Genomic DNA, 24919 nt, shown 5'->3' with positions numbered 1-24919 from the left:
GCAAAATTCACTTTTTAATGGTTTTGGAACAGTCATACTGGTCCCCCGGCATGTGTAGGAGACCCGTAAGTGTGAAACTCTTTCAGGCGCTCTCTCTCCCCCCTGCTCCACCTCTAGGGAAGTAAGCGCTGAATTGAGCGAGTTTGAAAGCCTGTACGTTAAGACGTCATAAGGGACAATAACCACTCCCCACAGAGCGATGGACCCGTCTACCGGCTCTCAAAGCCCGCCCTCTAAAAATCACCTAGCGCCCAGTGTTTTTCCCTCTTCGGCAACCCACGTTAGCGGACATGGCTAAGCGACAGAAGCACTGTTCTGTTTGTGGCTGCATAAATGAACACGAAAACGTTTTTTTACTTCCATCAACTGAACCCACGAGGACTGAGTGGATTAATTTTATTTTTGGAGGAAATGTACCCGGAAAACTTCCAAAGGTTTTGCATGTCTGTGGCCAGCATTTCAAAGAGGACTGTTTCCACAACATGGGGGCATGGAAAGCAGGCTTCGCCAACCGTTTGAAGCTGAAGCCAGGTTCAATACCAACTGTCCGTGACACAGCTGGCAGGTAAGAGCTGGCAGTTATTTTATCGTTTCGGCCTTATTAGTCTGATAGCTTGAAAATATATTAGCACTGTTGTAAATGTAGCCAAGTCACTGTTTCTACTGTTTGTATCCGGTGCCATTGTGCATCAGATTGATGAGCGTAGCTAGCTGTGTTCTCCGTGCGTCGCGGTTTGGGTCGGTAATGGGGGCTTCAGGAATGGGTTCCGGTGTTCCGGCGTTTGTTTATCCTTCACTACGCTGTAATCAGCGTCTAGTTACCGCTAAGGCCTAACCTGTCAATCACCTCATGACGGGCGATGCGATGGGCGGAGCCAACAGCTGAGCTGCTCCACCAGGGTTCCGCCCACCATAAACGGCACATTTCTGAAGCTGCTAAAAAGAGGGAGGTGAAGAGAAGCCGCTGCACTCAAACTGAGGGTCGATTTGTCCATACCATGGCGGAAATATTTCATTTAGATATTAATGAATGGTCTCAGATTGGGAATAAAGTGTATAATATGGGACCTTTAAGCGTCCATTGTTGTTGCATGATCCATTAGGCATTCAGAGCAGAAGCAGCTGGGCTGAAACATATGCAATGGCTTATATTTAATGCATATCTTTTTTTTTATCTAGAAAATGTGTTACATATGGCACCACAGCTGTCAGACTTGGATCACTGATGAATAAATCAGCTTTGGGCCCTGGAAATGTGTTATGTGCATTTTTCAATAACATTTAAGTGCAAATGATTATTTAGAGCATAATAATCACTTTAATTATAGCTAATAATGTTCAGCTGCAGCCCTGAATAATTATAATTCTGTTCTAGTAAACTACAAGGCATATGGCAAACGGAGAAAAGAGACAAACTACACAACAAACAGTGGTTTATTAGTAACAACTCAAAAACAGACAATATCACATTATAGGCTTATTGGTAAACATTCTTGTACAAAATAATCATGGAAAAGAGTCAAATGAGGGCACGAGTTTTGTTTTTTTACACATACTTCATCAGTAAGGCTTTGTTGCATTAACTTAATGACACAGCTTCATTCATTACATCAGCACTTCATCCATTACCATGACCCATTTAATAAACTAGTGAAATGCTCATTCTGCCAAATGACACTGATGCATTGTGCTTGGGTCGTTTAAAAAAAAAAAAAAAAAACACATCATCTCATTGGTAAACAGCAACATTTTTCTTATCCAGTGTGCTCACACATCGTGTCCAGACACCATATGGGTACATCCTCCCCCATAGTGTTTATCACACGTTTTGTTTTACTGTCCACACATGCAAGGATGCAGGCACTGCAGCAGCAGTATTTACATGACACATACAGTGAGAGGTACAGGGTGCTACTCCAAGAAGGAGAAAAAAAATTGCATTGTAATAGTTTTAGAGGTTAACTGGTTGGCTGATATTAGTGCATGAATAGAAAAAATACTTTGCGTGTGTGGCCAGTAAGTGAACCATTGCAATATATAAACTCCAAAGACAAGCTTAGGATACTGTAAGAGCAACAGAATTGTTACTTTTGTTAATTTAACAATATTTATTTATTTATTTTCCAAGTTTGAATCGCCATACTTTGTTGTATTCGTCACAACTTCTTAGTTTTGGGATGCACCCCTCTTTTTTAATCTTTTCTCTTTATTAATTCATTATTACATTGTTGTCCATCACCATTATGTGAATTTGCTGAATTTCTTTCTATAATAATTCAAATTATCTGATTATCTTTGGGTCACTGACTATTTTTTAACAGAGATTTTGTGATATTGATTTTACCCCATTTTCTATAGTTTTATTTAACACAAAGTTAGTTTATTAGTCGCCACAAATAATCATCACAGTAATTAACATAGAAAATTACCAGTTCCAGCCCAAGATGTAACCACAATTATGAACTAGTGCTATACAGATGCATGTTAATTAAAGCTATACAATCATTCAATCAGTTGTGTATTAAATTACAGTCTGGAATGATTACCCAGTTTTTGTGAAGTGCATATAACCATCTATGAGTTAGATTATACTGTGCACCTACTGTATACATTCGTTTTTTGGTAAATAACAAATATACGGAAACAAAATAAACAAGATATTACACGCAACTCAAATTTCTCATTGATATATCGCTACAAGGAAAAATAACCAAACCTAATTGTGTTAGACAGTCCAGTGATGGCCCTTGTGCATAAACTAACCACTGAGCCTCAGAGTCACATTTTCAGCCATGTCTCATATATTCAACACAAATAACAAAACAGGGGGGTGGGGGGTGAGGGGGGGTCATTTGTCAGTTAAAAGGGAAACTATTGCATTGAAGGGGTCTGAAGTCATTATGCTCTACATGCCCTTGGCACACTGAGTACAACAAAACTGGACTGACAGCTGCGAACACAGACTGTGTAACCTGTTTTGTGCTCTTTTAAATGAACATGGTTTGGCAATCGAGTTTGGCAAGAATTACTACAAAGAGATAAGTGGGGAAAAAAGCTCTCTTTATTTTAGGAATGTAAGCATCCTCCCTTTGAGGATCAAATATTTAGTGTTCCCTCCTCACCTGTGTGCCTTGATCACTTCGGAAAGCAAAGTGGCAGAAGTTGGAAAATTTAATTTTAAAAGGTTGCCAAGCATTTCTATTTAGCTCACCAACAACCCACAATCAGCAAAGGAACAAAAAAAAAAATCTGGAATTTGTTTTCTGATCATAATTTGCTATAAATGAACATAAGAGCACTGTATGTGTGTGTAAACATCAGTTTCGTGGAAGTGGGAAAAAAAACAGGACAGTCTGAGATGTGTCAAAGATGCTCCATGTTTGCACTCTGTTTGCTCTGCAAGCGATTAAAATTACATGTAGCGTCTCCACTGCTTGCACCTATTAATGGGCACTGGTGAAACCCCTCAAGACACTGTGCTGTGGTCTGTTTGCATGAACTTGTTCACTTATGGTTATGGGATGCAACTGTGCAAAAATCCCTACTTGGTATCAAACAGCAACATTTAAGGCAGAGTTCATTTTACCTTTAGATCTGGTTACAACACTTCTTTTTATGGCAAATCCTGTGTTAACAAAAGCAGGATTGAAAGACAGTTTCTCATGTCAGTAATTGCTTATACATTGTTCTAACATACCCATTTCTCTCACACTCGAGTCCAAAAGGAGATGAATGATTAGCAGCTTATAACTAAGACACATTTGAAAGTATATTAAGAAAAAAAAAAATTTAAAAAGTCTGAAGCTGTCCTTTAAAATAGCCCTGGTTAAATATACTGAAATCGTCTGAGTAAACAAAATCATGTGAATTATTATAGTTCCTTTTAATCAAATGATTTTCATTCATGCAAATAGTTTGGTGTAACTTTTCCAACTTCAAAATACATGTTTCTAATATTTCTGCTAGCCCAAACACCTGTGATTGAGTGTCTTTTTTTTTTAGAATACTGAAGAAAAACTAGTATCACTACACTAGAGTAAAAGAGGGGAGTAGTCATGCTGAAATATCAGTTTAAACAAGAGAAATTAAAAAATAATTCTGTTATTCAGATGGCCTGGCCCTTTTACTACCTCAAAGGCAGATGCAAAGTTTTCACATGGATCCTAGTGATGAGTATTTCATGGAAATAGTCTCTTCACCAGCCCTGTTTTTCATCTTCTACCAGACAGATTGGACTCATGTAAAGCTTTAAGAGGTAAATGTAACTATCTCAATATGAGAAATGATTAGGCTATGCAGCTCAACTGTGAATACATGACTGCTAGATAGACACTAGTTGCTTGTATTCTGTTTAAGGGACTGTCCATTTGTTACGTCAGCCACACAGCTAACAAGACCAGGCTACAGAAGTCAAAGTGGTAATTGCACTCAAGAGCAGGTTTACAAGTAGAGTTATCAGCAACAGACTGAAGGGTAAAATGTGGTAAATGAAGACAGGTTTAACTGTAATGACCTGTTCAGGCAGAGTTCATCAGTCCAGTCCTTACTTAATGGACTGTTTGGAATGGACTTGCTGGTTTGTCAGTTCTTCCGATGGATTGTGGTCCACGGTTGGAGGATTGCTGCTGGTGAATGGGGTAATAGGGTGGGTATGTCTCCCCACCAGCTCATCATCCTAAAGATCAGGGGCAAGGTAAAAAAAAAAAAAAGATAATTATTTTTAAAATTGGACTAGATTATATCATATTTTTTTGTCCAATTTCAAAAAGATCATTCAAATAGCTCTCAGAGTCTGGCTCTCAGCCAACACTAAAACATATTATTTTTGTTTAATTAGGTTGCATTTGGGTCTTCAAATTAAGTTTAAAATATTTCTTACAGAATTACTGATCACTTTTAATTCATGAACTGGCCCAACTCCAAAATCAACCTCCATCTGTTTTATCCAAAGCCAAGTGATATACTTCTGACTTTCCCAAAGCCTTTATTTTAGATAAGAATTAGCACATTTAAGCTTATATTTGTGTCTGTCCACATTCAGAGGGGACTTTGGAGAAAATCATGACACAGCTGAGTGCCAATTTCCCTGCAAGTTTAAATGTTTTATGTACAACACTAGAAAACTATTTCCTATTCATTGAGTCGCCCCATACAAGCAGGTACAGAAAGATATTATATTAAAGAAAAACATGCTGTTTGATTATAAAGACTTAAACTAAACTGTCTCCAATTAACTTATGTTATGTTAGCAGATAGAAAACAAAGTTTAGCCATGACAATATATAATATTTCAAATATGTGCAAGGAATGGATTAGATGTCCAAGTGGATGTTTGTGCCAGATTTGATTCCCTCAATGACTTCCGAAGTGTAAATTTATTAAATTGTGGGAGTACAGTGTAGCCCTTCCAAACTTATTTAATAAATAACTTAAATGCTATAATTATTATTAGAAGAGACCCCTAAGTGTCCAAAGTAAAAACCCAAAGATTCACACCGTGTCAGCAGTCTCCTCCCCTTCAGTGTGCTCGCCGTAGTGACTGTATATCTCCATGTCAGACAGAGCGCTCTCCAAAGCCTCCTCTTCATAGTCAGTATGGTAGTCTGACTCTTCTGAGGGGAGACAGTGGAGGACAGGGTGCACAGAAGCACAATGTGGGTGAACAAGATGGAATATGTGAAGTGTGAAAGAGGTGACAAATGCAAGCAGGTGAGCAGGTAAACGAGTCAGCAAAATGTGAGTAGTCAAACCAGTTACTTATATATATATAAAAAACAACTCAGCTCTACTTTGTTTACAATGAAGATGCAGAAGTTCACCCCCTTCTTTAGGTTGGCTAACTCATACAATGAAGCAAGGAAAATACAGAAAAGCCCAGCCAAAAACAAATAAGAGCAAAAATGGAAAATTGGAAAATATGGAGAAGAAATTTAAATCCATTTCACAGATGCTGTGTTCATGTGTGCTTTGAGTGGGTGTGGTTAAAAGGTGCAGTGTTGAAATACGTGTCAGTAAATTTTACCATCCACAAGAGCAGGCTTGACAGGCTCAATACGAGACACAATCTCCGCCAGGTCAGTGAAGGATGCATTTGGACATGTCAACACCTGAAATACACATATTTTTAACTTAGAGAGTATATTGAAGATGCACACCAACGTAGACATCGGGTTTTCATTTTAAAGCTTGCATTGCCATTTAGTCACCACCATCTTGGGTTTTTACAGCCAGATGTGATAAGCATGGGATGGATTTCACTTAGAAAAGAGCTGCATGCAGGATGCTCATCTTTTACTCAAAGCTTCCCTAATCACAGGAAAAAAAATTAGAGTCAACTTAAAGTGAAAGTTTGCTAGTTACACAAAAATTCTCCTCCTATACAGTATTGATCTAAAACTTACTAAAACCTATTTGTTTCTTCAATAGAGTTATCTACTTTAAGACAGGTGTGTTTGTGGATTGCTTTTTTTTTTTTAAGTTTGTTGGGTTTTATTTTCCCCCCTCTATGGTATAATATTTAAGCCTTAGATGTTGCCTCTAATTAAGCTTCAATGACCCTGGGGTCACACACACATACATATATAAATTCTTCTTTCACATTTCTTTTTGTCTGATACTGTGCAAATGATCTTAACTTGACCTAATTATGTAACTATATTAATTTATATCATCTAGTGCATCTTTAAAGTGTAGAATGTTTAAATATTAATAGCACCTAGGAGTGAAATACTGACAGAGGCTGTGTTTTTTGTTGTCGTTTTTCTCTCATTTCTGTCCTTCTTTTAAAGGAATCTTTAGGTGCTGCTTTTTTCTTTCATGTTAAGCCATAATATCCCCTACATTTATCTCAAATCTTTTATTTGTTTAATTTTTGTCAGAACAGTACTAAGCATATAACATGTTTAAAGTAAAGGAATGTATGATTTTTCTTTGAGAGATACTGTACATTGTACAGTCACATCTATGAACAGGAAAGACATCATTAACTGACAGTGACGGATAGCAGTTGTTTATTGGGTAAGAATTGGGGCTAGTCATGAAACAGCATATTTTTGTGCTTTTCCTGCGACCATCGCCCACAGCTCAAAAAGAAAAAAAAAAAAAAGGAAGAGGGGGTAGTGCTGCAATTCTCTTCAGTATCAATCCTGCTTTCATCCCAGTCATCCCTCTCGTGTTACTGCTCAGATTCTGGATAAATATCTCATTATTCTTCATCATGCACAGACCATGCACTCGCTAAAGAAGTGTGCAGTCCATCTTTTGCTGAGACAAATCTGGTGAAGATAAATCTATTTCTGTGTACTTGAACAGCAAACTATTTTATGGTTTTAATGTTATTAGACAAAAATCAGTGTGGCTAAAGGCCCAAATAAAACACAATTAACTGTGTATTCAGTGTCTAAAAAAATGTTTGTCTACTTTCCTATTTTGTCATCTTACAACCCAAAATTAAAAAAAAAAGATAGTGGGGACGTTGTTTCTGTTGAATTACAATCGACCAATTTAAATTTACAAAGCAGGTTCAGTAATAATATGGTAAATAAAAACAACTAAAACTGACTGTACATCAGCTTCACTCTAAAGTCAATAATCTGTAGATTACAGCAACAGGTTTCATAGATTGCCTTTTTGTTGCGTATTTTTTCTACTGGGATCGCTCATTCCACAAGCTTAAAGCACATTAGAGTTCTGCTGGTGTCTCTTTCTCGGTTAAATCATGCCTGGGGCATAAATAGTAAGATCATGCGGCACCTGGATAGCACACAGATGGACTGAAATTAATTAATTATGTAACTAAAGGTAACTGGCACCACAGGCTTAAAAGACAAATGGGCAAATAATCATTAAAAACTGTCTAACCGGTTTCACTGAACTAATCTGATCAATTTTGTTTAGGACAATGACATTACATCCAAAAACATATCCATTTAAATTACAGGTCATAATGCAAAATATTAAGAAACATGTGGACTGGAGTGAGTATCTTCTGAAATTACAGTTAAAGCAAATTTACCCAAAATAGTTCACCCACTTAGTCAATTAAACATGAATGGATCAGTGACAATAAATGTCTGGCAAGCACAGGGTGTTAATGCAAAGACCTTTCAGATAGACCTGTTAATCACTCACTGCCTAATTGAGCCATATAGTAAGCACTGTTCTCCTCAAGTGTCATTTAATTCTAAACAGTAATTAACCATTTTAGCCTTGGATGCACTTCCTGATATAGTCTATTAAAAACTAAATTCACTTTGTTATGGACTGGCTGGCTAATTTTTGTGAAGTATATGTGCATGCCGTCTATACTGAGTTAAGTAATGAATGTAAGAGTTGGTAAAGATTCATTAAAAGCAACTTATGATATTTTTAATATTAAAACTGAATATTAGTTTGGAAGGAATTAATTGTTAACTGAGCGAATGTTTTATTATCTTTGTTGCTTTAATGTTTACCTAACTCCATCTATCAAAAGCACTGAACTGACTGTTTGCTCATAGATTACACAAGATTTCCATGCTGTGTTTCTGCCCACTCTTACATTGTTCTTGCTCTGCGTGTTGTGGAACTCCTCTTGGTGTCTGTCTTTCAACATTTTCTCAATCACACCACTGCGACTCCACACATCAAACACAGTTTTGCCGTGCTGGTATCCCACTTCCTAAAATATACAAACCCTGATCAATATTCTTTTATGCTACTAGATCAAACATAAAAAAGAAAATAAAATTATGCCAGACAAATCAAAGGATGAATGAATATTCATGAAATCTGTTAACAGACTTCTCATACTTACAGCTATTTCATCAAACTTGCCAAATTCCAGAGTGCGGTATCTGTCAATCGGAGGTCTAATATACTCGCAGTAGTCACTGTTCTTAACAGACTCCAGTTGCCTCACGCAGCATACGTAGGCCAGGCGGGTCTGAATCTCTGCCATGTTCAACACCTGTTGAAATTAACTTATGGATCACTGAAAAACACCTCCAGAAATATTCTCCTTGCTATTCATAACCTTATTTCCCCCTCACTCACAGTTTGTTGTGAGACACTTGTTAATCAATTCATCACCTTCACTTTTTCAGCTAGAGGGTTGAAACGTTTCCATAGCAACCACCAGCCTGAGAGCGAGTCGCCATAATTAGTTAGGTTGGTTTCATCCCGACTGCCCACATCAATGGCTATCACCACTTTAGCCCCCATGGAGCGTGCCACATCAGCTGGAAGAATCAAAAGAAACCAGAACCATGGCATAAGGTGAGAAGAGAACATTGTGGGAAAAAAGGTTTTAAAATAATAATAATAATAATAATTAACATAGCTGAGTATATTATAGTAGTGAGAGAAAGAATGCCAACTTACCCAATAGTTCTAAGTAATCAAACTGAAAGTAAAATGTACAAACCAGGCAGGTTGTTGATGTAACCTCCATCCATCAGCAGGTGTCCATCTTTGGGGTCACAAAGAGGAGGCAAATATCCTGATAGAGACATGCTGGCACGGACATACCGCCACAGAGAACCTAAAACAGTAAACAGCTAGCTGAAAATTAAAGCTTCAAGCACAAAAAACTTCATTTACAGTTTGATACTTTAAGTAAAGACAAGTTTCTTTTGTGAACATTTAAGCCAAATGACTCTTTAAGAAAGACTGAAATGATTCTTAGAAGAAAAACGTACACAAAATAATTACCATCAGTGTGCACTCTCATAGCCGAAGCAGTGATGTCTGTTGTGATGTTGAAGTATGGGATCAATAAGTCCTGCATACATAAAACGGTACACCAAATAAATAATCACAAAAGCATATGAAAGGTATGAAGCTGCTAAAATAATAATATGCATGCTTTCTTTTTCCTCATCATGTCAGATTTTATTTTTTTAAATTTGAATTTTCACCCACTGTCCTCCACTCATTGCTCACCTCGATCTGTTTGCTCTGGAAGACATTGCTCAGGCCTGAGTTGAAGGAAGCACCAGAAAACATGGAAGTCACTGGATATGTCAGATCCAGAACCTTCTTAAATACTGAAGTCATTTCCTACAGGGAAATTCAGAGATGAACAGTTTATTTGATTTAAAATATATGATGGACTAGTATAAATTCACCTGCCAAGAATGTTGTCACTTTGTTCATTTGACTTTCCTGAGGACCCAGTCTTTATATGGCACAGTTTCTCTTTTATTTAAAATTAATAGAGCAGCAAATGAGCCGGCTGCTTCTGCAGGGAAGGTTCAGATCCAAGGACAGAGCCAGAGGAGGAGCAAAAGAAGTTTACTCTGCAAGAGGAAAAATCTGAACACATGCTCAAGCTGCAAACCTGGAAGCAGAGCAGGTGTCTCGTAGATTGTCACTGTTAAAAGCATGAGGATGCATTTTATGTAACACAGTTTTAAAGCTCCGAAGGTTCTCACTTTACACAGTCCATTCAAAGACACCATAGTGAAAATAGTGACACAAATAAAACATAAGTTATTTTATTAAAGAGATTAGATATCAAGAGAAAAATATTTTTAATTATATACATTTTTTCTGTCATCATCCTTTGATTTTCTTACACACTGCACCTTTAGATTAACCTTTTGAAGGCAACTGGGATAAAGAAAACTCCATAATCCTTTTTAAACTATAAGTAATGTCATTGCTGCTATGACTCTTACCATTGCCCATTCTCTGGCCCTTATCCTCATGCGAACGTGGCTACGATCTTCAGCATATAGTGCCCCCATCAGGGATCCGATTGAAGTCCCGCCAATTAAATCCACTGGGATTCCGGCCTCACAAAGCGCTCGCATTACACCCACCTGGGAGCAGCCCCTAATTTATGAGGGTGGCGAAATAAACAGAGATAATATGAATGTAAACTCAACTATTTATGTTCTCAGCTCATACAGTAAATCTATAAGACCCAAACCACATTATATTTTAAATTATCTTTTATATATATATATATATATATAATAATATATATAAACTTGGAACAAGACTACCTGGGAAATATATAAGGACACATTTTACCTGGCTCCTCCCCCTCCAAGGATAAGAGCAATGGCATTGCCTGTGAGAACGCGAGCCAGACGAGAGAAGTCAGAATGGCGGTCTGCTGGTTTCTCAAACACACGTTGATACAGCTCCAACTGCAAAATAAGCAGAGTATACGTCACAAAAGTGGAGAGGAGTGAGATTTTGAGAATCTAAAGAACTGGAAGGTTAAGAATAATAATGCCGACCTTGTAAGAAAGATTTTTAGAAAACACAAAATAACCGTCTAACGTTGGATGAGCCGGTTAAAACAAAGTGAAAGGCTTTAATCTACATAAAGCAAAGGGAAAAAAAAGAAAACATTATTTGGCAATAATTTAAATTCTGACCAGCTTGGGCAGGCTCCTCTTAGAGAAGACCCTGCGGGGACAGGAGAGGTGAAGGTGTCTGGAGATCCAACTTCGCATGTTGAGCCAGTGCACAGTTCCTTGGGGTGGAGGGCCATCCTCTCTGTGCAGCAGCACCAGCTGCTTCTGTGCACGCACCGCACTTCCTTCCAACATGCGCTCCAGCTAGGGAGAAGGCATCAAGGACAGATGGTACGTATTTTTATTTGTCACTTTCTTCAGATTTTCTCCTGTGTAATGCTTACAAATAAAAATTCTGATTACCTAAAGAGTACTGAAAACTCTTATCACCTATCAATAACATTCGGTTTAAGCAAACAAATTTCTACAGATCACATAACTGTAATTGTATGTTCTTGTAAATGAATTAAGGATCAAATTTAAACATCTTCGCAGTCTATGTCTTCTATAAGGTACTTTCTACTATGGAGCACTCTCTGCCTCCACTGAAGGTAGAGAGTGAGAGTGTGTGTGTGTACTTGTGTGTACCCTGGAAGATAAAAATCAAGGCAGGCTATGACTCATTCCAACCCAAAGTAAATATTGATCTCTCTTTCCATTTCTCCATCCATTTCCTCTTAAATAGGGACAAACATGCTTGTTTTTCCCCTTTGAAGGCAATTACCTCTCCATCAACTGGTCATGCACACCATGCCTCTCCTTCACACACCCCATCTACTCTTTACTGATTTGTCCTGTATGCCCAAGAGTCAAAAAACTACCATTTGGAATCTGTTTGTCAATTACTGCTGTTAAACATCTGGGAATAAAAATGATTCAAGGGTATAACTATCTGGGGCGACCTTCATATTAAAATTCTTGGTACTTGTATAGAATGGACAAAGCACCATGACCTCCAAACGTTCTGGTAACACCATGAGGCTACCAGGCAAACAATGGACACCACTGAGCGCTAAGATAAATGTTTGCCAGCTTTCACACATATTAAAGCAAAGAAAACCGGAAGATATTACAAAAGAAAAAAAGTATTCCATCACAAATACATCAAAAACAAGCTGGGTGTAGCTTCAAAAATATCATTTCTAATTAAGTACATTCAGCAGTTTCTTAGAAATACTGCCTAGTATTGAGTTTGGCCAGTCTTTACTCTTAAACCATTTCATTGTTTGTTCCAAGAACTCAACAGGACAGGACCAGGTCCTCATCAACTTTAGAAATACTCAAACCAACCCATCTGGCACCAGCAGCAACATGCATGGTTAGTGTAGATTACCTATTTAGGGTAAAACTAAATAAGCACTAAACAATGTGGGTGTCCTAGCAGGGAAAATGGACCCAAACATTAAATAGCAAATTTTAGGAAATATCAATTAAACACATCAGTAAACAGATTAAACAAATGCTGCAATCAAAAGTTCTGTTACTGAGAACAATCAATCTTAGTTTTCCATCTCTTTTTCTACCTCTTTTACCTCTTTCCATGTGTAACTAACTCCTCCCAGCTCACCTCTCCAACAGCAGGATCCTGCTCTCCTAGTCCCACAATAATGATGCAGTCAGCCTGACGGATGCACCGCTGTGTCCACGGGGTCAGTGTGTAGTCAGTCTGATAAAGAACTATGCGATGGATGTCTTCTTGTTGGCCCAGCCAGCTGGATAAACGGTACTCATGGACACTGGTGACAAAAGGAGTCCGTGTATGAATGACAACAGCAGATCCCTTTTTTTTGGTCAACATACTTCAACTAAATCTGATGAGCGAGTTAGACAGAAAGAAATTTATACTATCTAAAACACCAGTAGTACCAGTAGAGACTTGATGTTGACAAGTTTGTAACAGACTTGTTTTATGGGGCATTATGAGGAAAACAATGCATAAGCAATTATTACAAATCTCTCACAAACATACCTGTCTAGTGCTGCAGCTCCAAGCCTCTGTTTGATAATATCACTGGTCAGAAGAAGTGTGGGTCCTGTAGGAGATCAGAGCCCTCACATTTTTATTTTTTCATAATAAATTTAAAAAAATGATTGTTTGGTAGCAACCATTCAAAAATCTTTAGCATATTAAATAAAACTAAATAACAGTGTTACACTGTCAACACAAGAGTCTTCACACAGATAGTCAACTTTCTTAATGTCACTTACTAAAGCCTTAAGAGCTTAAAAACCTGATTCCTTAATTAATCATAATTTGCCTAACTTATGTAACCAAGAGCGCACACATATACACATACACAGCTTTGGTTTCCCAGGAACAGGCCTGTCCTGCAGGCTCAGTTTCAGATCAAACAAAGATACAAGAAATCATGAATATAAAAACTGATCAGCTAAAACTAATGAAGTGTAGAGCCATTACATAACACTGGGGAGCATTAATACCTCACGTTCAGACAGTCATCAATTCTAATTATGTCTCTAAATTTTGAATTTAGAAAGTCTTAGACAAGACTGAGTTCAAGGAAGTGGCAGAACGGTGATCACATGTTTTTGTGGTTTAACAGGTCTGATGTTGTCAAAATGAAACTTGTGACTTATCACATGAACAATCAGCTGTTTCCGCTTCAAATGAAGAAACATGGCAATGGTTGCTGACATGGTGGAATATTCACAAAGTATCTTATCTACTGCAAAAGACCACTAACCATTTTTCTGTTCCAGAGACTGGTTTTGCTTGTACCTTTAAGGTTTTGTATCACCATTAACCATTCATCATGCCTTCTAATCTGTTTATTACAGCTATATGTGACAAAACTTGTACCATTACCCTCTGACGATATAATGCAACCATGCTTATTTGCATAAAACCAGTTAATAGAAATATGCCTCAAGTGCTATTTTATTGACTTTTCAAAAGTTTGCTTCAAATTTACTTGGTAATTACATGAAAACACAGTCACTGAAATGTAAAAACATCAGAGCTCCTATATTTGCTTACCTATAGCAATGAGTGCATGCTGCAGTTCCAGGGTGAAAGCAGTTAAAGGCACTTCTTCTGATACCGGCAGAACTGCCACAGTTGACAGGTTGGAGGCTTGATTTCCTGCATCCCATTTACTTCCTGGAGTGTGGAGGGCTAAACTGCGAGCTGGACAGATATTACAGACTTGAAAAACTCTCCTTCATTTTATTAAGCATCAAAAGGAGAAGGGCAATTCAAAAACACACACACACCAGCAAGAGGCAGCATGCAAAAAGATGTGTTATCACAGTATAAGCAAGAACCAGAACATTACAGACAATGTGCAGACCTGTTAGAGGACCGTTGACCTGCTGGAGTATCTTCTGACCAAGTAAGTGGATCAATCTAGTGACAACCTGAGAGGCACATATAAAAAACAAAGAGGTCATTTCCTAAACATTCACCATGCAATGCTAACTAAGTTCATATGGAGAATATATATATTAAAAAGTAGTTTCTTTAATATTAAAAAACAAATAATAAATAACCCACATCAGGTGAATTTAAACATTAAAGTAATTATACCTGTGGAAACTTCCGTTTGATGGAGCTGAGGGCCCCCTCTGGTAGTTTGGCCAGCTCAGAATCTCGTACCGCATGCACAGTGGTGGCTCTGTTCTGATGAGTCAGGGCCTCCACCTGCAAAGACATGAGTGGCACATCAGAGTAGTCACCTGATCAGAAAAACAAAGGAAACTGTGCTGTGAAAATATACTTAAACAATTCCTAAATATTACAATATACAATAGAACACCAGTCCTACACAAGTCATAAGTAAAAGAAAAAGCAGAGCCAATACTATACAGTGACATGTACTAAAATCAGACTGCAAAGTCAGTGCACGAACTAATCTATACTCTTCTGTGATCTATTTTCCTGTGATAAAAGCACCTGCTAAACCAATGTAATGTAATACACACAGGCACACACACATTCAAGATGTGTTTTGTTTCAATGCGTCTCTGCAAAATCATACAAGCCACAACTGATCCCACACAAATAGAGACACTGTACAGGTGAAAAAGGAAGGAAATGCCATGTTACGCTGTGCCAACTTGAACCAATTACTAAATTACAAAAGTACACATGTAGTTCTTGTTTTTGTGTTTAACAGATTATATTCAGGTGACTACAACCTTAAAATTACTTTTGTAATTTTGTTTGGAGACACGTAGGTTAAAAAAAAATATGTAACTTAGTAAGCCATTAAGGTTTGCAGCCAGTTCAGACATCACTAAAAACAAAAATTACCGCACAGAGCAGCATTCACTTTAAACATCAGCTCCTAATCGCAGAGGTTATAAGAGCCCAGCAGAAAAGTTGTCTCTTAAAGACAATGATCTAACTGTAGTTAGCAAAAACCTGTGAGCACATGACAACCACTATTCAGACTTTTACAAACCCTGCTAGTTGAATGCATGACTCATGACAAGATTGTCATTGTTGCACATACAAGCTTCATATGCATTTTGGAAATATGAAGCCTGGGTATGCAATACTTTAGCTTTTCTGACTATTTCCAGTGATCAAAACCTCATTACAACTTCTGTGGTTCTTTACATTTAAATTATTTTTCATGACAAGATTGTGCCAATCATCCAGGAACAATACATATATTTGAGTTATAATGTGTCTGTCATCCTTCGTCCATTAGCAAAGCATGTTTCCATACTAGCTGAAAATGTATAAGCTATAAATAAGACTCTTCCCGCATTATTTCATGCAGAGCTTACGTCAATGCAATGAAGCTAAATATGCCTCAGTGTAAACACCTCTGTAAAAACCTCATTTCTACTGCAATGACAGCTTTCCTCCTCCAAGTAACAGTAACCATAGCATCCATCACTCCAGGTATTATTAGAAAGACTGTGACCAGCCAATGAGAACGTAGGCAAGTAACAATAAGTAACTTGGATTTACAAAGGCTGTCAAAATCCAAATACTATTGCCATATGTAAATATTCTAGATATTAAAACAAAGCCACGTTTAGTATTGTAGCAAGGTACATGGTTTTGTACTTTACAAAGTTAGAAGTACTTCTACTACACAGCAGTGTGGGGCATTTTAAATCAAGCTAGATTTAAATAAATTTCCCTTGGGAATAATCCTAAATACACAAATAAAGCAACTAAAGAGCCTTTCACAATCAAAAGGGGAAATATTCTCAGATGGCAGATTATGCAACCTGACCTCAATCCCACTGTTCTAACACCAGGAGGATCATTATAAAGCCTAAAAACTAATGACAAAAACTTCCATCCAACACTTACAATTCATTTTACTCAACAGGTTACTGTTAATATTGATATAAATCCATTCAAATAAAAAGCTAAGACTTCAAAATACATTAATGTAGTATTCAGTTATGCTTCAAATTAAAATAGCTCAAACAGAACCTGAAAACAAAACATGGGAAAGTTGTTAAAATACTTACCTTGTCTGGATTCTTTACCAATAATTATTTTTTATATACTTTGTAATTTAGAAAGGTACTAAATAAAAAAATATTTCTTCATTAGATTTAATCTACCCAAAAAAGTGAAAAAAGCCCAAAGAAAAAAGAAACACTCTTTCATGCCAACTTAAACTTCTCTAACACCTCACCAAATGACTGGTGCAAACTTCTGTCTACACACACTTAGAGCTGTTTCAACACGAGTCTGAGAGAAGCAGCATGGAAAATAGACAAAATTATCTCAATTATTCTTATTTAGATTACATTTTGCCTTCTTGCCGCTAGTGTTTTATTACTTTTCCAAATCAAAAATTTATAAGACGTACTTGGGTGAATTTTTATGATTGAAACACATAATATAAGGACAATGCCTCTGAGGAAAGTGGCAGCCTGTGCAGTTAACCATGCATACTGACAACGAACATGCCATTAATCTGTAAATCTTTACGTTATTGCTATTAATGATTAATATTTCCCCAAGAATTTTTCAATGCTCACTTTTTTATTTAGTTTTAACCCAATATTAAATCATCAATCCTCATGTGAAAGGTTTTCCACCTGCTGCTCATTAGCTGTCTTCCTTACCACTCCGATCAAGTCCCCGCGTCCATATTCTCCTATCAGCTCTTTTTTGCCATCCTCTTTCATGATGACTGAGCGCAGTCGACCACTTAGCACTATGAAAGTACTGTCCGATTTTTCTCCCTGCCTGGAAAAGAAAATGTACAGATAAATGTACAGATAACCTAAATTTGCTCAGTCCTCTATCATTTTTTACTTTGTCTTCCTCAACATACACACAGTATTTTCTACACAAGTGGACTTTGTCAATGTATTTAACAAATGTTTCAAGCAGAATACCTGTAAACAGCCCTGCCAGCCTCCACAGCCATCCAATCCAAAGCAAAGTCTATCTGTCTGACAAAAGAAGACATCCTCCTCGATACCGTGTGAGCAACATTCAAAACTACTTTAGGCTCCACACGCATTATCCTGAGGAAGCAGCAAAAAATTAAGAAAATAAAAAAAAAAGAGAGATGACTCAAAGATAATCTTCATTGTTCAGACAAATAATTTATCCTACATGCAAACAGCTTCATTCTAAATTTTAGTTTTGAATATGTAGGCCTGCACAGGTGATGTGCACATATATGTCCATGTGACTCACTCGTAGAAGTGGGTTTTGGAAATTGAGAGGAAGCTGCAGTCTCGCTGAGCTCGAACAGTAAAAATGAGCGGCTCTCCGGTCAAGACAGCAAGCTGACCAACAAGTTCGCCAGGATGTGTTACAAACAGGCGTGTGTCTTCTTCACGATCAATCATCCTCTGGTAAACATGGAGGAGGCCTGAAATCACAAACTGGATGCTCACCTCCTAAAACACAGACAGCACAAACAAGAGAAGAGCTAAGACTTCACAACTTGAAGATGAATGCTTATACATGCATATAATTCTACACCACACTATAACATTACCCTTTTGTTTAATTAGTGTTTTTATACATTAGCCTAAGATACATATATATATTCTTTAGAATTTATTGTGGACAGAAGTCACATAAAGAGTTAAATGAATACATTAAAGACATATGTGTCTCCAGGAAATCGCTTAAAACTAGTCCAAGTTAACTAATAAAGTATACAGGTAAATTTAGCTTGTGTTAAATTCTCAACTAGAGGCATGCTCTATGATTGGAAGATAGCTAAGCTAAAGAATATCAGTCATTCTGGGATTGTAAATGAATGGGCTTTAACACATTTTGGACATGAAACCAATAACAGCTACGGAAGTCAGTGCTCTAACCTGGTCTCCTTGACGAGCTACCATAGAACCAGCTTTGACATGGTGAAGAGTCACTCTTCCCTCAAGAAGACTCGGGTCCTGAAATAGAAAAATATATGCTGAAAATCTGTTTATTTCAACATGTGACTATATCATGTTATATGGGAGAAAAAACAAACACATTATCACACTATTTTAATGTAAAAAAAATCTAGGTTTACCTGCAGCTGTATGACTCCCAGAAGGTCCCTCTTAGCTGCCTGGAGGATTGCGTTGCCCTTACTGAGGTAGACAGCATCAGACTGCCCTCCACTGTCGGTATAGTAATATACTTCAGATGGTGTGTGCTGCATTGTCACATTCTTCTTCAGGCTGGACTAAAGAGATAAGCACAAGTGTGTTATTTAAATAGGAAGAACAGGAAAGTAGTAGATGCAGCAGATGTAGGGATATTCTCTGCCATCCACACAGCAAATCTTTCACCTCGGTGCAAAGAAGGTGCACAGCAGGAAAATCTTACTTTGTGAGTGACAGGACTGGGTGGAGCCTCCTCTATCGTGACTCGAGCTCGTTCACAAGCCATGTTCAGGTCATTTCCTGTTAGTCAAGATAAAATAACAAAATGTTAGGAGATCAAATATATTCATTAGATTAGTGACAGTAGTAATTCCCTGCAGGATAATTAATATGGCAACAACGCGTTTATTGATGAGATTTGTCCAAGACAGCTTTCCACCTGTGCTGTCGGTGGGCACTGAGATGGATCGCAGCCTCCTGCAGCTGTTTGAAGGACTGTCCTTTACACCATCTGTATAATGTAAAGCAAAGCATCAGAACTACTTCAAATTAAAGCTTAATGTGAAATGTGTGAGTAGTATTTGCACGGAATTGTTTAGGTGTCCATGTGTGTTTGACCTGATTCTGAGGTGCTGTCGGTAGCAATAGCAGGTAACTCGTCCTGGAAGTGAAGACGACGAGTCATCTTCCCTGAATTTGTCTCAGCCATCACATTATTAATATTGGACAAAGGCACAGCCTGACTCTCCTACCAACCAAACAAAAAGAGTACATCTGCATTTCAGTTTGGGTTATATACTTAACAGATTATGGATCAACAATTTTCTACATAAATAATCTGAAACAGAGAATAATGGGTAAAGTTGGCAATTATACTAACAGTGTGCATGTGCACGCTTAAATTGGGCTTGTGCATTTGTACACTGTGTACATCAGATATTTCATTATACAAAGTTGATAAGGCTCTTAAAATAGCTTCCTAAAAGTTCAGAAACTCATCTTTGTTGCTGTGTACGTCCGTGGTTCAGCATGGATATATAGTTCATGTACATGGTTCACAAACTAATTATTAATATTTATACAGATATATATATATAGATATATATATAGATGTCCAGTTTTACTGAAATTCAATTGTACTTAATCCATTTACCATTTTAGGCCAATTGACAATTTTGAATTATTACAATAAAAATAATATCTAAAGCCATTTAGAAAGTAAATCCTTCCACAAGAAATTTTTAAACAATAAAATCAACAATAATAATGATAAAGTAGCAGTTTTTAAGGTTACTACCCTCCCCATTTCTTTGGCGGTTTCACAGTCATTTCTATCCATTTTCACTGAGTTCTCAAAAAGGACCAAGTTATGATGCTGTGCTTAATGTTGTGTGAAATTAGCCGGCATGTGTGTGACCAAATGTGCAAGTGCCTTTCAGTGGTTGTTTGTGTGTAACTTGATCAAAAGCCAAGCTTAGGTATTCAGTGTGAGCCTCTCTGTGTGACTGTGTGTATACACTCTAATATGTGTGTAGCAATTAATTCTCCTCCTACCGGATTGAAGAGCTCAGTCGTTAGACCCAGATAGTTATGTAATGCCAAAAAGGTCACTCTCTGGAGGCGCACCATGATTATCTGCAACATAAACAAAAATCAAACACAGGTAAACAGAGCATAACATGTTGCACATTATGCTGCAATGACATTCTAACTAGATGAAAATATAGTAATTCATTAACACTGCATATTTATTATTGGGCATTTTGTTACCTGAATGACGCGCACAAGTGTTTCTGGGTATTTCTTAAAAACCGACTCAAAAGCTGATGCTGGTAAACGTAAAATGGTGGACCGAGTTGCAGCTCGTGTGGATACAGTCTTATATGGAGCCGGATAACCCTGATAAAATGCCAGAAAAAATATGTGTCACAAATAGAGAAAACTGTCACAAAAATCTTGTATCTTTCACTCTAGTGTTTGTAATAAAGTAAAGCTGTGTTTAGGGTGTTTCACTAGACAAAGAACTTGAACTCACCATGTTTATTTATACTAATAACTGAGCCACCTGTCTTACAGTACAAGTGTACTGTAAGATGTTATTAGCTGTGTAAATAAGAATATAGGAAAATAAATAGGAGCTCACAGTAATGATGTCCAGAATACTAAGGAGGCTGTGGACACTGTCTCCAGGGAGCACATCTTTCACCACTGGTTCAGTGCCATCCTTCAAATAAAAAAATTAATAAAGAACATTTTAATAAAAGGAATAACAAATAGAACCATCACTAATAATAGAAATGAAACAATAAAACAGGGTATTTCATAAAACTTAAGTAGACGCACAAATTTGTATAAATCATCTCAGATATATATAAAAAAAGGTACGTCAAAAATGGCTGAATATATTAGATTAAAAGCTGCCTTAGCGCCTTCTGCTGGTCAGATTTCTTTCACTTCCTATGAACATCAGTATGGAAAGAACAGTGGTGAACATGTTGTCATTACATAAATAGGTGAAATAGCTGTATATAATCTATAAGTTTTATATATAGAATATCAACAAAACGTCAAATAAAATGTAAAACCAAAATTATTCTCTTTCATTTCGAGGTCAATTCCTTTTTTTTTTCATTATTAATGTAAGAAGAAGTTTTTCATGCTAGTCACATACACTCTCTTGGATGCAGAGCTCAATTCGACCATCCTGGACCACATAAATGCTGTCATCATCATCTCCAGGCCTGAACAAACTTTCACCCTCCTGCAGCTCAATAAACACCATGTGGCGACACAGCTCCAGAAACAGAGGCTTCTCAAAATGACCCAAAACCCTACAAGAAGTTGCAGAATACAGAAATTTAAAGCATAAGTAATTAATATACAAGGAGGGTAAATGTATTGGAAAAGTTGTATATTTATCTACCTGACATTTTTTAACATGTAGAGGACTTCTGAGGGCAGGTTTGAGCTCTGGACATCAAACTCTGTTAGGTCAGCCTCCAGCAACGACGGAGGGGGTTCCTTGGGCTGTAGGGTCGGAGGGTCTTTACGAATCCTCAGGATTCTGTTGAAGCAAAACTAAATTATTAACTAAAACCCAAACATTCAACCAAATTATCAATAAAGAACTATATTTAAAACTACAGCTGAGATAAAAAAAATATATATATATATATATATATACACACATACATACACATATATATACATACATACATACACATATATACATACATACATATATATATATATATACACACATACATATATATATATATATATTTATATATATATCTGCTGTTGATGATTAATATAAAGACTCAATGTTTTATACAAAAAAAAAGTTATTCGAGAAGGTCTTTAATATTCAAGAAAAACTGGTGTTGTTCCATAAATATCTTCACATTAGTCAATATCAAATCAAATTTAATCAAAATTCAGGAAATTAGTGGTGATACCCAGCCCTATTTCAAACAAATAAAATAAAAATCGAGAAATGCGTCCATACTTGCGAGCTATGCTCAAAACTTTGGTTCTTTTGCGTATGCGCTGTGGTTGCTTAGAGACTGTGGCAGAGGAGGGAGGAGTTGAGGACAGCGTTTGGACCTTAGAAAAGCAGAAACACAGAGACATTTGTAATTGTGTGCAGGCAGCAGCAAGCCAAATTAATGTAATTAATAACAATTTTTCTATTAATTAATACAAATAAATGCCTTTTAAAACTGCTTGATTTAAATACAGAGATCACTAATCATAACTTAGTTATGGTATCTAAGAAATTATTAAATCTTACATGTATATGTTGCCCTGAATTGCCCTATGAATCTAATTCTTTATATTATTGATAAACTGGTGGTAAATGTCTATGTTCAAACATATAGACATAAGTGAACATAAAAAAGACCTTTCGCATTATCTTTCTTCCATAGAACAGCACTTTATCTCGTTTTCTGAAGCGATAATGAGGGACCCCAGGCTGCTGTCCACCTTGTTCACAAACATAAAAACAATGCAAATAAAGTTATATGAAGATGAAATCCTGAAGACAATTAAAAGTTTTCATTGAGGGCAGAATCAAATTATTTTTATGTATAAAAAAAAAGATTATTAAAAAAGAAAGACTCAAAATGAAGTTGACTCACGAGCACGTTTGAATCTCCTATAGAGGAAAAGCACCACAATCCCAATTAGTGAAACTGCAACTGCAGCACCAATCAGTACACCAGTAAGCTAGACAGACAAAAACAAGAACGTGGTCACATGAGAAATAGTTTCGTGGAGCGCCACACAAGACATGTAAGCTGCTGCTTTGGTAACATTATCCTTCAAAGTCCAAAACTGGGTCAGTTAAAAAATTCATGCTGACTTTAAACAGATTTTGAAAAAGCAAACATTGAAAAAGTTTGGATCAAATAAAGCTCAACTGTAACAAAACTGCCTAAAAACATACAAAATAGCAGTCCAAAATATCAAAATAACCCACAGTTTTATAAACTGACACATTCAACAGAAAAGCACAAACTAATATTTGCAGTCATGGTGGTGTCCCCCTTGTTTCTATAACACAGGCTGACAATTAATGCAAATTTCATACCATGGTGGTTTGCATTCTGTCCTCCAGAAACTGCTGCACTCGAGCCTTTAGGTCACTCCTGCTGTTCATCAGCACCTAAACATAATTTAAGGTAGCACTAGTTCATAAAAACAGTCTATAAAAGTAACATATTGAAGACTTTCATCTGCCTATAAAACCGTCAACACTGAAATAATGTTACCCCCTTTTCATGTCTATTAATTCCAGGATGCTTTAAAATAAGTTGTGATGCTTACTGAACTGGCCCACTGACACAGGTCTGAATCATCTCCGCCACATTCCATCCTGCAAGATGAGTAATTGCATATGATAATACTCTTATAGATTATAAGGAAAACTATGTTGACAAAGCTCTGGAGTGTTATACTGTACGAGAGCTTGCCAGATTTTATAGAGGCATCTTAAATTGTTGGAGGGGGAATGGACAGCACGAAAAGAGGAACCCGAATTTATGCATTAGCAGCATTTGGCAGCGATCGTTGTAATTATCTAGCTTTAAGTCTAGATTTAAATATAGCTTAACGACATTAGAGGATGCTAAGCTCGTATAATGAGCCAACAACAAAGTGACGAAATGTTGGCAGTGGTTTTACAGGGCTAAATAGCCAGAATCAGCCAACATTAGCTTACATAGCATCAGCTAGTAGCTCCCTGACTGACGTTAACAACAGTCTTACCACTAAAAATGAATAATCAAACTTAACAACACAATCGAGATTTGCTAATTCTACTGTAAACAATAAAAACAATGTTTACTTTTTGACGATTTCTTCAATATTGCTTTGCGTTAATTACATCGCTGAACAGGCACTGAAGTTGGCTACTAGCTAACAAAGTTTTCTTTATGCTGTCATTTGCTTTTTAGCTCCGCCCTTGTCTGCTGTTGCCTTGGTATCGATTAAAGCACGTAGCCAATCAGAGCCAGGATGAGCACATTCATGTCAACGTTGACGTTAGATGCCAACAAATGATAATACTTGGACCAGTTTTTGAGTCATGCATGCTTTCTTTCCGATATTTCTGGAGCGGACCTGAATTTTAAAACAAACTACGTTTTTCTTATGTGATGCCTCATAACATTTAAAATGTTATGAGCAATAATAATCCAGTGTGAACTTTTGTACAACTTAACCTATTTATGATTTATGTAATTCATTATTGATTATTCTATTTAAATCTGCTAAATAAATCAATAAGATTTTTAAAATGACTGAAGATGTTATTAGTCCATCAAAACAATTGTTATCGACTGGTATGCTCAGTTTGGTATCTTACTTTAGAAATAAGTAACTATCACTGTTGATCAGTGATCAAGTTCAAGACATGAATTAGAAAATTGGTAAAAAGTTCATTTCAGTGCTGCTCAGTGTGGGTCGTGAATCCTTACTGGCATCACTACAATCGCAACAGTCATGCTATGGCATACATCCACATGATGAAAACCTTTTTCAAATTAATTCTTTATTAAGCCTGAAATATT

The 24919-nt window shown here is 36.9% G+C and overlaps 1 protein-coding gene across 2 annotated transcripts; it reads right to left on the bottom strand.

The window, feature by feature from the left end:
* Window positions 1–1416: 1416 nt before the first annotated feature.
* pnpla7a (patatin-like phospholipase domain containing 7a) lies at window positions 1417–24326 on the bottom strand. 2 transcript variants are annotated; one of them, XM_041970891.1, is made up of 36 exons: window positions 24196–24325; window positions 23676–23724; window positions 23440–23514; window positions 22988–23075; window positions 22750–22832; window positions 22354–22451; window positions 21769–21909; window positions 21517–21676; window positions 20989–21069; window positions 20616–20744; window positions 20400–20480; window positions 19464–19593; window positions 19285–19356; window positions 19069–19145; window positions 18770–18925; window positions 18570–18647; window positions 17935–18140; window positions 17628–17759; window positions 17352–17475; window positions 14836–14949; window positions 14600–14666; window positions 14287–14436; window positions 13258–13321; window positions 12856–13024; window positions 11370–11552; window positions 11017–11135; window positions 10659–10815; window positions 9922–10038; window positions 9691–9760; window positions 9404–9520; window positions 9070–9218; window positions 8795–8947; window positions 8540–8659; window positions 6023–6107; window positions 5497–5612; window positions 1417–4675 (listed from the first exon to the last, which is right to left on the bottom strand). In XM_041970891.1, exons 2-36 carry the CDS (start codon window positions 23721–23723, stop codon window positions 4544–4546), a joined length of 4041 nt encoding a protein of 1346 aa, XP_041826825.1. In that variant the 5' UTR covers window position 23724; window positions 24196–24325; the 3' UTR covers window positions 1417–4543. The 2 variants fall into 2 exon arrangements, with proteins under 2 accessions (XP_041826825.1, XP_041826826.1); XM_041970892.1 differs by lacking the exon at window positions 5497–5612 and having other exon boundaries at window positions 4588–4675; window positions 24196–24326.
* Between the last annotated feature and the right edge of the window lie 593 nt (window positions 24327–24919).

The sequence above is a fragment of the Melanotaenia boesemani genome, chromosome 19 (genome assembly GCF_017639745.1).
Source record: "Melanotaenia boesemani isolate fMelBoe1 chromosome 19, fMelBoe1.pri, whole genome shotgun sequence".
NCBI lineage: Eukaryota > Metazoa > Chordata > Actinopteri > Atheriniformes > Melanotaeniidae > Melanotaenia > Melanotaenia boesemani.
Note: the sequence above shows the minus strand (reverse complement) of the source record. Positions and strands in the feature narration are given on the sequence as shown.